We start from the raw sequence: 11,501 nt of genomic DNA, 5'->3' as shown, positions 1-11,501 counted from the left end.
AATTCGAACTTCCAACCCTCTGGTTGGCAGCCAAGTGCTTAACCACTGCACCACTAGGGTTCCTTACTGCGTCCTTAAAACTGGCAAGAATTCTGTGGATGTGGTCCCATGTTTTGAGCCTGTGAGGAATGTCAGTAGAGTTTTAAAAGAATCCCAAGTCCAGCAGGGATTCAATTTCCTGAGGCGAACCCTCTCTGGCAAAAACCATCGATGCACTACTCTCAGCTGCCACCTCTGTATGTCTTTCAAGCGCTAGACATTCATGGAGAGTTATAACTCCAAACAGCGGGAATGTAGGCAGAGCAGCTGACATGAACGGCCCATGGCACACCTGGGACATCCTTCGAAGGTCATCCTGATGCTTCCTTTGAAGCACAGCATTTTAAGTCAGGCTGGTCCCCTAGAAACCATGTCTACCTCTTCCTTTTACAGATGAGCAAAGGGACTCCCAGAGAAGTCATGCAGCTAGTTAGGGAAAGAGCTGAACTCTAGAGCCCAGACTGCAAACCCAGGTTTCTCAGCACCTCTTCCCTGGACCTTCCAGACCCCCACTCTTCACAGCCATGTCGAAATGCTCACAGGGACTAACCACATTTCCACACAGGTCTCTTTCTGAAGGCGGTATAGCTGACAGTAGGCTGAGCTTCATGAGGGTCACAACTCTTGGCCCTTCCAGTAGCTGGTGGTGTCCACCCCATAACTGCCTTTGTCCAGGCAGAATTCATAAAGAGAAATAATCCATGGTGTGAAAAGGAATAGCACAGCTGCCATTGATTGAGCATCTGATTTGTGCCGGGCATTTTGCAAGCTCTCTTACACTCGGAGAGGTTCTTTAACGGGCCAGATTAATTCTGCTCATAAAGGGTAGTTTTATGATTCGGATCCAGGCGTTTTTTAAAAAATGACTAACCAGGTGCTTTTAATCTCACCTCTTCAATGACGTAAAGTCTCCTTGGTATGAAGGAGAAAGGGCAATGGGCTCTTACTTGTTTTCCTGTCCCCCGGCTGTAGGAGCTCTCTGTACATTTTGCAATCTAGGACACAAGACCAGAGGCTGTTGAATCATAGCACATCTGCTGTATCTGCTTCCTGTCCACCAGAGTTGTTCCTTGTTTGGGGGTGGGCCGACTATCAGCTTCCAACTGGTCGTTGACACAATGCTCTGCACTTCCAGAGACTTGGAGATGGGACACCCCAGCCCCAGGGCCCTGCTCACAGGGCGGTTGACATGGGGTTCTGTCTGTCCTGCTCTCCCAGAACAGCCAGCCCTCGAGATAGCAAAGGAATGTCTGAATAATCGGGTGTTTGTTTTCACAAAGGAGGTTGTGACGCTCCACTGAGATCATAAATGTGAAATTTTTTGTAAAGTGTAAAGTGTGCACATGGTGTTCTGCTTATCCCTCTATTGATACAAGGGGCGTATTGTTGTGCCAAGCCATTTATCAGGGAGCAAGAATAACAGTGTATCACGCAGCTAGGGAATTTCTGGGGAGGCTAGGAAAGCCCCGGCCCGCTGAGAAAACTTTTGTAACCACCAGCAAGGCTCAGCGCATCAATGTTTCCTCCGATGTGGCCCGTGAGTATCTCTGTGTCTCCCTGCCCCAGGCCTCAAGGCTGGCTGAGCAGCTGGCTGCCCGCTTGGCGTCCCACGTCTATGTCGCAACTGAAGAATGTGGAAGCCAGGATCCTCCAGTGTGAGTAGAAGGAACATCTTGTTTCACCTCATTCAGGGGGCCAAGGCCTGGCCCACTGAGCCGGCGGGTTCCTGGTTCACAACGTTTGGGATGGGAGAAGGGATGGCAGTGATTTGCGAGGACCCCATAGTCTAATAACTGTTCCTCCACTTCTCCCTCCCTAACCTCCTGCTCCCTCCTGCCCCAGCTTTCAGCTCAAACACCATCCCAGCTTCTAATACACAACACAAACCAGCATGCACCTTCTTGCCTCCCCTCCTTCCTTCTTCCCTTCTTCTTCCTCCTCTCGCCTTCCACGGAAACAAGTACTTCTTAGATGTCTGACCTTCCCCCCTGAGGACCGCCCATTCCACATTCTCCCATCTCAGTCCCCTTTTCTATGCCTCGCCACTTGTCTGGCCATCACAGTAGTTTGGGGTTCCCACAGGGGTTCCCACAGGCCAGCTCCCATGGCAGGGTCATCTCAGAGCAGATCGTTCCCGGGAGCACTATCAGCCACTGGCTCAAACAAGACCTTTGGGCCACGTTTCTCTGTATTTCCCTGGACGCTCTTCCCCAACCCCATTCCCCCCATTCCTCCAGCCAGAGCTGCCCTCTCTCTTAGCAACCAATCCGAGGAAGTTCAGCAGCAGAGCAGCCCCAGCCCTTAAGCCTCAGTCCAGGCTCTAGGCTGCTGCACCTGTGACCTGTCATGTGACCGCCATCAGAGCCGAGCATGCATCACACCGCACCCTGCACAGCTCCCAGTTTCTGGGTTTTGTTTTGGATTGATTGGGGCTCTTGCTTCCAGTCCCTCTTTAGTACCTAGTAAGAAGAAGCCCATAGCTCAGTCCACATTACCACTCCCTCCACCTAACTGGACTCCAGTCAGAAGCTCCCTTGCTGGGCACCTTCAGGAACACCACCCCTCTGTCAGCCTATGATGCCTTCTATGTGGTCAGCAGTGTCCCAGGCACCTGAGACCCAAAGGCAGTCAGGCACAGTCTCGGGGACTAAGATGACCTCCCTTATTAGCTACAGAGTAGACAGCCTACACATTAAGCTTGGAGTGGGACTCTTTAGGATGTATGAGAGGGTACCACCACCACCACCCCAAAAAATCCTAGAATGTTTAATTCTAGGGCAGAGTGGAACTTTCATAGAATGCATTTTTCCTACTTTGGTGAGCATCCAGCAACCAGTTGTTAGTAGTTAACTCACTCTAAGTCAGCGCAATCAGTGGCGTCACCTGGGATGCTTCTCTCTGGTCTCAGTGAATTTTTTTCATAAAAGCAGTTTCTTTTGAACCTTGTTTTTTGTGATGGCCTATTTAAGAGAATAGGGTGTGGCTGTGAAATTTTGTTTTCTGTTTGGGAAAAATGCTGCAGAAACTTGTGATGTTGAACACAGCTTTCTGTTTAGGGGTTCTAAAAAGATTGTGTAATGGTATGCAACAAAAAAGGTCTGACTTGTGGCAGATGGGGCTGGTTTTGCCATCACGACAATACACCTGCTCATGCAGCCATCTTAGTGCACCAGTTTTTAACAAGAAAACAGCACACCTCTTTTGCTCCATGCACCTGACTCACCTGACCTCATTCTATGTGACTTCTTTTTGTTTCCGTGAATGAAAAGGGTCATGAAAGGACAGTGATTTGACAATGTAGAAGAGATGAAGAAAAATCAAGGGAGGTGCTGTCAGCCATCCAAACAGATGAATTTGAAAAATGTTTCCAAGAATGGAATCACAGATTTGACAAATGTATTAAGTATCATGGAAAGTACTTTGAAGGTGATAAGGTTGTTTTGAAAAAATGTAAATACATAGCTTTGAAAAACATTCCGTTTTTTTTTGGTGGGTGTGAGGGTACCCCCTTATATGATTGAAAGGTTATGGAAGGAAAAAAGAGGGCGAGGGAGGTTAGGAAGAGTTTGGGAATGGGGAGGGAGCGCCGAAGTGTGGTAGACCAGGCCAAGTGATGATACTGGCAGGAGGCAGTTTCACAGAGCTGCTCTGGAACTCCACCCCCCCCCCCCAGGTCTCCAGAACAAGTTCCTGGCCCGCTATGTGTCCCTCCCAAACCAGAACAAGATCTGGACGGTGACTGTGAGCCCCGAGCTCAAGGACCGCACCCCGCTAGTAATGGTCCATGGGTTCGGGGGCGGCGTAGGCCTCTGGATCCTCAACATGGATTCGCTAAGCACCCGCCGCACACTGCACACCTTTGATCTGCTCGGTTTCGGGCGAAGCTCAAGGCCCACGTTTCCAAGGGACCCAGAAGGAGCCGAGGATGAGTTTGTGACTTCAATAGAGACATGGCGGGAGACCATGGGGATCCCCAACATGATCCTCCTGGGACACAGTCTGGGAGGATTCCTGGCCACCTCTTACTCCATCAAGTACCCTGAAAGGTAAGAAGGCACCCCTCATCCTCCTCTTGATCTAACTCGTGGCCTTGCCTGAAATGCTTCAGTGTGAGTTTTCACGTCGTCTCTCCTTCCCCAGGGACTAAGGGTTTGAGTGCCTCCAAGCGAATCCATCACATCTTCTCTTTTCTCCTGCAATTAATGTAGAGTTAAACACCTCATCCTGGTGGACCCCTGGGGCTTTCCTCTCCGACCTACTGACCCCAGTGAGAGCCGGGCACCGCCAACCTGGTTAAAGGCTGTGGCCTCAGTCTTAGGACGTTCCAACCCATTGGCGGTTCTTCGAGTAGCTGGGCCCTGGGGTGAGTGACCTGCTGAAGAAACTCTTTCTCTGTAAGCCAGGACTGTGTCGTTCTGGAAGCCCTGTGCTGTTTCTGGCCTCTACCATCTCTACTTGTTCATGCAAAGTGAGGAGAGGGACCTACAGATTTAGTAACATTGTTCATCTGGACCAGACATTTTCATTTGAGATTTTAGAACATCCTTTTATCTCGGTGGGAAAATGCTTTCCATGTTTGGGACAGAAGGAGCATGCCTTGACTAGACTTCCAGAGAGAGAACGGGGCCATGAGCTGACGCAGCAACTCCCTAATCATTGTGATAGATGTATGTGTTCTTATGCCGAAGAATTTTCAATTCAGCTCTGATAAGCACCACTCAATCCTATCTCCACACCTAACCAACCACTTCCAGCTTGACCACAACGAGAGCTTCCAGCACCACCACCTTCCCTGCCAGGAAGCAGAAAACACATTCAGTCATCTGCTCTGTAGCCCCCAGCTCTTAGTTTCTAGTTACCGGCTGCTGTGGAGTCAATTTGGACGCAGCTGGCCCCACATGTGTCAGAAGAGAACCGAGCTCCACAGTTTTCAGTGCTGATTTGTACGGAAGTTGAGCTCCAGGCCTTTTTTCCAAGGGTGTCCTCGAACTTCCATCCTCTAGGTTGTCAGTCGTGGGGGAAAGAGAGGGAAGCAGGTTGGCGAAGCCTGCCAAAGCAAATATGAGCCGCAGTTCCTGACCTCCCACAGCCAGCACCCTTCTCTTTTGAGTGAGGAACACGCTCCCTGGATGAAAAAGATGGTGACTTCTGCCTTATGTTGATGGCTTATATATGGTAACAGCCAAAGGCCAATGGTCAGCAGCGGCTTGGGAATGCCTACATAAGGGGTCTTTCTTGGCCCTAGGCACAGAACAGTTCTGGGTAAAAGAGAAAAATTAGCATTGGAGTAGATGGTAGGAGTTTAGGCATTTGGGAAGAATAGCAAATACCTCAGGTGCCAAAGACGACAGAGGTGATGAGCAGAGGGCCCGCCTTCCCAGAGCCCCAGAATGGTGGACTCCGACGGAGCCTATGATTTTTCTTCCCCAGGGATCTATGCTTTGCTGTGGCTACTCTCCCCTCGCCCGACCTTGCATTTGGCCAGGTTCCTGCTTGGCCATCAGACCACTTATGGCTGGGGTGGCTGGCAGCCCTGGAGGTCTGAGCCAGGCAGGGGTGAGGGGTGGGGAGAGGTGGCCAGAGCCTCTGGGATCCTTGCTGCATCTCGGGGTCCATGCTCCTTCCACCTCCTGCCACTCTTCTTACTATTAGAAAACCAGGAGAGAGAGAGAGAGAGTTGAGAAGTTGATGATGAGGTCCAGTATTTCTCGCCCATTACGTGCTGGTGTCATTGTGTGTGTTCACCATCAAGAAAGGTGAGGGGGGACGATTGCTCTCAAACCGAGCCCCAAGTCCAAGATGAGCAGCGCCGTTAAGTCCGCTCCTCACACCTCTCCTATTTTAGCTCTGACAAGGAGCGGGCTCTGGGGAGGGGGGTCTCTTTTCCTCTGAGGCCTGCTAAAGGCCACAGGAACCTCAGAGAAAGAGAATGTGGCTGGGATTGTTTTAAACCCCAGAGCACTGGGAGGCCAGTGCTGGCGGAGGCAAAGATCCCAGGACTTCACAGAGCTGAAAATAAGCTGGTTTTTCTGTGATGCCATCGATGTTCTTGGTGACCAACAAACTCTGTCCTTTGTCATCATCTCACGCTTCTCAGGAGACCCTCACGCGTGTGCCCCAGAAGCCCCGGAAGGAATCCAGCCAGCCCTTAGGAGAGAGAGGAGTCTGTTCACACAATCAGGGGAGTGCTGTCCTCCCACTGAGCTGGCCACTCTACATGTTTCTCTCCATTCGTTCTTCAGGGCCTGGCCTGGTGCAGCGCTTCCGGCCGGACTTCAAGCGCAAGTTTGCGGACTTCTTTGAAGATGATACCATCTCGGAATATATCTACCACTGCAATGCGCAGAATCCCAGGTAAGGACAGATGTGGAGTGGACACTCCAGCTGCTGGGAAACTCGGGAACTATCTAGCCCCAGTGGTTCTTCCACAAAGCCCTGACTCGGCGAGGGGAACCCAGGCTCGATCATTTCCAAAGCGCTCCCCCAGGATAGGTACAACAGCACATGGACGTTAACACACCTGGTTGACACTGAGCATTTCGCCTTCGCAACAAGGCCACAGCAGGGCCTGGACACCACCCTGAATGACATGCCAGGGGCCCTGGTGGTGCGGTCTGGTGGGCAGAGCACCAGGGCCTGAGGTGCTGGAAGCAGGGGAGAGGCAAGGAGGTTGTACAGCACTGCGGAGGCTGGGGCGGGCAGAGAACAAATAGGGTCCCCACCCCACCCCCGCCAATGCCCACAGAGTCTGAGTCTGAAGTGGTAGGGAAGGGGAGCTGCCGGTCCATACTCCCCTCCCCGCACCCACCCACCCCCAGCCCAAGACAGCCAGGAGTATCCGGGAGACCGGTGCAAAGAGGAGACGCGGCCCTAGCTCTCACATAAGGCTCATTTCACAGAAGGACCTGGACTTTGGAATCTCACCAAGTCTGTCAGTGTGGAATGGGGGTGGGTAATTAAGCATGCTGCTGCCTTCACTAAGGGAGGATCCGCCCCATCCCCCTCTCTCTCCCCTAGAGACAGGCAGGGGGCCCATGGGTCAAAAGCTCCTCTTGTTCTCCCTCTTCTTTTTTAATTGAAAAAGAACTATATGCCTAGTATTTGTAAAAAGAAAAACGACATGGGTTTTTGAATAAAAAGGTATCTTCTGCCCAGGTCTGCAGGTCCCCAAAATTGAGCTTCTATTTCCAGTCCGCCCTGTGACGTGGTTCCAAGAACAGCTAAGTGCATGTGCCTTGGCACACATGTGACTGTGCCTGTGGGATGCACTCATTCCTACAAATAGGACTACTGTATGAAAGGAGTGTGTACTTCAACATTTAATTGGGGTGGGGGTACTCTGAAACTAACTGATTCCTGAGACAACACACTTCCAGGCTTTGGAGGGTCCCCCACCAGCCTGCGGATCTGAGATGTGGCCACCAGAGCCCAGCCAGGGAGGGGATCTAACCCCTCAATAGTGCTCCATGGGTGGCTTGCTACCACCGAAGCTGCATGGGTGCCACTGCTTCTGTGGGGCCTCACCCTGATCTGCCAGGAGGCACCTTGGGAGCCCAGGTCACTGCTTTCCCCACCCAAGGCCATCCAACTCTCCCACTGTGAGTCCACAGCCACCAAGACAGGGGGGGCTTGCTGCCTAACAGTGCTGCATGAGCATTGGCTGCAAACTCAGACAGTTTTTGTTCCAACAGAATGGTAGTGTCTACCCAACATTCCACATGAGCTCTGCTAATCAGAGGGCCCCAGGGAAGCGGGAGAATAGGGAGCCTCAACTCAGCAGTCAGGTCAGGTAGTCCTCTAGCTCCCTGCTCCCAAGTCCCCTCTCAGCCCCGTCTGGGCTCAGTGCCAACCTCATACCCACTGGCAGGCCCACATGCCCAACCTAGCCCTTTCCTTTCCTCAGAACTTGCCCCAGTCCCGGTCCACGTTCTGTCCAGATAACCTCCCAAATCCAAGCCACAGTCCGTACTTCGGATCCGTCACGTGCCCCTGAGGAGGCAAAGAAGGCATCCATGATACAGGGATGAGCAGTCTCTGAACCCCCAAACCTGACGCAGCATCTCACTTCAGAGCCTGTGCTTTATCTGTCATGCTGTGATGTCTGGCACAAAAGAGTCAGGCTCCCCTTCATCCCACAGAGGGAAAGGAGAGCCGGGAAATCACTGCAGTGGGCAGGACAGGCCTGGTAGGTTGGCAGTATCTAAAACAGGCCCTCCCTGCCTTTGGCACAAGCACCAGAGCTGCCCAGGAAGCAGACCACCCGATACGACAATGGGCCCAATGAGAGCTACTGGACAAAACGATTAGGGAGTAAGTGGATTCACTGGGCATCTGTCGCTATGCCTCCTGGATCCTGTGTTCTTTAACCTCAGCGTCTCCTCGGGAAACCCCCTTTCGGCCGAATTCTCCTCAGAGCGCTTTGCTCCTCCGAGCTCACCTCTGCTGTCTTCCTTGATCAACTCTCTCTACCCCTCAGCCAGGTGAAGGCTCCCCTCCCATCTGTGTTCTCATGGCGCTCACGCACTCTTGCACAACTCTTGGGAAAGTTTCAGCTCCAGTTAGCCATCTTCGTACCTCCCTTCCTGAAGCATCCTGGGCGAGCAGGCACCATGTCTGTCCTGCTCCTGTTCCTCCAGCCTCCGTGACGCGGGGCAGGGCATGACGGGTAATGATGCATTTCTACCCTTGGAGAAGTCTGGAGGCTGTGTAGCCACCTCGGCCCTCTTTTTTTCTTCTGCCAGCGGCGAGACAGCATTCAAAGCCATGATGGAGTCCTTCGGCTGGGCCCGGCGCCCCATGCTGGATCGAATTCACTTGATTCGGAAAGACATGCCCATCACCATGATCTATGGGGCCAACACCTGGATAGACACCAGCACAGGCCAAAAAGTGAAGATGCAGCGGCCCGACTCATACGTGCGGGATATGGTACGTTGAGGGGTCAAGGTGAACATGCCGGGAGCCGAATGACTGGACATGTTCCCAAGTGGTCAGGATCGCTGTGCCTCGGGTCAGTGGCAGGAAAGAACAGTCCAAGGCTTGGGGCAGGGTCCTCAAATGGTTTAAACAGGGGGCCAGTTCACTGTCCCTCAGACCCGTTGGAGGGCCGGACTATAGTTTAAAAAACACCATGAACAAATCTCTGTGCACACTGCACATATGCTATTTTGAAGAAAAAAACCAAAATGGGGAAAAAACACCTGGTGGGCTGGATAAATGTCCTCGGCAGGCCGCATGTGGCCCGTGGGCCGTAGTTTGAGGACCCCTGGCTTGGGGAAAAGAGGAACGGGACCCCAGTGGACCTAAGAGAGTTGGTAATATCAAAATGTGTGTGTGTGTGTTTGTGTTTGTGTGTGTGTGTGTGTGTGCGCGCACGCGCGTTGGTCGGGAGAGGGTGGTTGTCCCCCCTCTGTGTAGGCCACTTCAGCTAGAAGTCATACCCATTGGGCAGGTGCAAACATCAGGGTGCCCCACCACACTGAAACCACCATGAAGTCGATTCTGACTCCTAGCCAGCCACTCTTGACGCCCATCCAAAGTCTCAGCTGGCAGTGAGGGCTCTCCCGGAGCCTTCCCACCACACTTCTGCCTGCCTGCCTGCCTACCCTCTTACCCCACTCCATCCTCCCATGCTAACAAACCCACTGCAGTCCAGTGAGTTCTGACCCATCGCACCCCCCAGGGCTTCTCGCCGGCAAACAGATATTGCCAGACCTCGAGATGAGGGGGAGACATTGGCATCGTTGGGGTGGTGTGGGCAGGGGTGGGGGTGTGGCTGACACATAAGGAAATATTACAGAGAAGGACCAGGGAGGGGGGGAAGCAGCATGGGGTGGGGATTCACTGGCTTTTCCAGAAAGTGCCCAGATCAAGGGAGGAAGGGGAACTATTGTTTTTCAAAAGTTCTCTGGGTGGCAGCAAAGCGGGTCTGAGGAGGTGACCTGGGATGGGACAGGGATGGGGCAGGCCCTGCCAAAGAAGCCCTGCCCTCTCTGCCCCGCACAGGAGATCGAGGACGCCTCCCACCACGTCTACGCGGACCAGCCGCACATCTTCAACGCGATGGTGGAAGAGATCTGCGACTCGGTGGACTGAGTCTGCCCTGCCGAGGGAAGAGGGGAAAGCCGGAGAGAGTCCCTCTCGCCTCCCGGTCTGCTTACTTGCCTTCCCCCACCCTCTGCCCTTTCCTTCACCAACTAACATGTGCCAGCTGGGCGCCCTCCCACCCCCACCCCCACCCCCACGCCCCAGGCCCTCCGGAGTACTCCTGGCCCCATGCTGAGGACTTGGAGCTCCCACCTCGGGAAGAAACCCTAAAGGGTGCGCCCTGCCGCCCATACTCTCCGTTCCCCGGATGATGATGATTGTGCCAAAGGGAGGGCCACCCCTCTTCCTTGGGCAAAGAAGGGGTCCCCAGCATCCTCCCCCAGTTCTGTGGTGTTTGCAGGGACAGGTTCTGAGCCAGAGCATACTGCTGAGTACCCCACTACCCCCTGCCCCATGGCCGGATCTGTTTCCGCAGAACTCCTGGGCGGACTCCTAGAGCTCAGGGACATTCGGATTCCCTTCCCTCACCTGAGCAATCCGCTCTAAAGCACCCCACCCCACCCCGACAGATCAGGAAACAGACCGCGGGCGGCGGGACGTGACTGGCCCATGGTCACACACCGTGGAGGTGAGTCCGTGGCGGAACAAAGGCGAGAACCCAGGTCTGATACCCCACGCTCATTGCAGGCACCACTGCCCTGTGACTGACTGGTGGTGATCACTGGCCAAGAGCAAGCCCACCCCCTCCACATTGCGGCCCCACAGTGCAAGGGGCCTATGGGCCCGCCCTGTGTCTCAGCTCTGGCTGCCCAAGCCAATGACACAAGGGCTCCCTTCCTTTTGCCCCGCATCTTCCCAACCAGGAGCCTTGGTGTCTCCTTCTGTGCCTTGGGCCCTGCAGCCCGTGGTGTATAGCAAGGGCGGCCCCTGGTGGAGAGGGGGAGAAAGCCCTTCAGCACCCACCGCAGTGTCTGGATTGCCCCTCTCCACGCTAGTACCGGGAGGGCCTTTCTGCTTCTCTAGAACCGAGCCCACCTGGAGCACCCCCGGCCAGGGTCCACTGGGAAGCCTACAGCCAGCAGCCTCCCCTGTCTTCATCAGTTACAGGATGCTTCTCACTTCACTGGCCATCCTTTATCTCCACATCCGCCCCCAGGGCCTCCCAGCTCATCCCTACCTCCCACCAACCCGACCTGTTGGCCCTTTCCCTGGGACTGGTTCCAAGCGCTGGTCTATGGTTTGGGGTCATTGGCTGGGCCTGGCCCCTGGAACCAGGGCAACTTCTGCCTACGCCTTCAACTTTTGTAAAGCCAACCCTCTCACCAGTGTCGTAATAACTCCTGGTGCTTTGTACCACTGGCCCCGCTGCCTTCAACTCCTTTTCTACATTAATAAAGAAATGAGTGAAAACTGTG

The 11,501-nt window shown here is 53.7% G+C and overlaps 1 protein-coding gene across 3 annotated transcripts in view; it reads left to right on the top strand.

Annotated features, from left to right (window-relative positions):
• The window catches only part of ABHD4 (abhydrolase domain containing 4, N-acyl phospholipase B), a 13,201-nt gene extending 1,700 nt beyond the window's left edge, over nt 1–11,501 (top strand). For all 3 annotated transcript variants that reach the window (XM_075532141.1, XM_075532142.1, XM_075532140.1), the window contains exons 2-7: nt 1,606–1,694; nt 3,713–4,085; nt 4,248–4,402; nt 6,282–6,393; nt 8,781–8,967; nt 10,045–11,501. In XM_075532141.1, the coding sequence (XP_075388256.1) occupies nt 1,606–1,694; nt 3,713–4,085; nt 4,248–4,402; nt 6,282–6,393; nt 8,781–8,967; nt 10,045–10,134 (1,006 nt within the window). In that variant the 3' untranslated portion in view covers nt 10,135–11,501. The remainder of the gene's footprint in view (nt 1–1,605; nt 1,695–3,712; nt 4,086–4,247; nt 4,403–6,281; nt 6,394–8,780; nt 8,968–10,044) is intronic.

This window comes from Tenrec ecaudatus, chromosome 14 (genome assembly GCF_050624435.1).
Source record: "Tenrec ecaudatus isolate mTenEca1 chromosome 14, mTenEca1.hap1, whole genome shotgun sequence".
In the NCBI taxonomy this organism is placed as follows: Eukaryota; Metazoa; Chordata; class Mammalia; order Afrosoricida; family Tenrecidae; genus Tenrec; species Tenrec ecaudatus.
The sequence above is the reverse complement of the archived record's forward strand: the minus strand, read 5'-3'. Positions and strand labels throughout refer to the sequence as shown.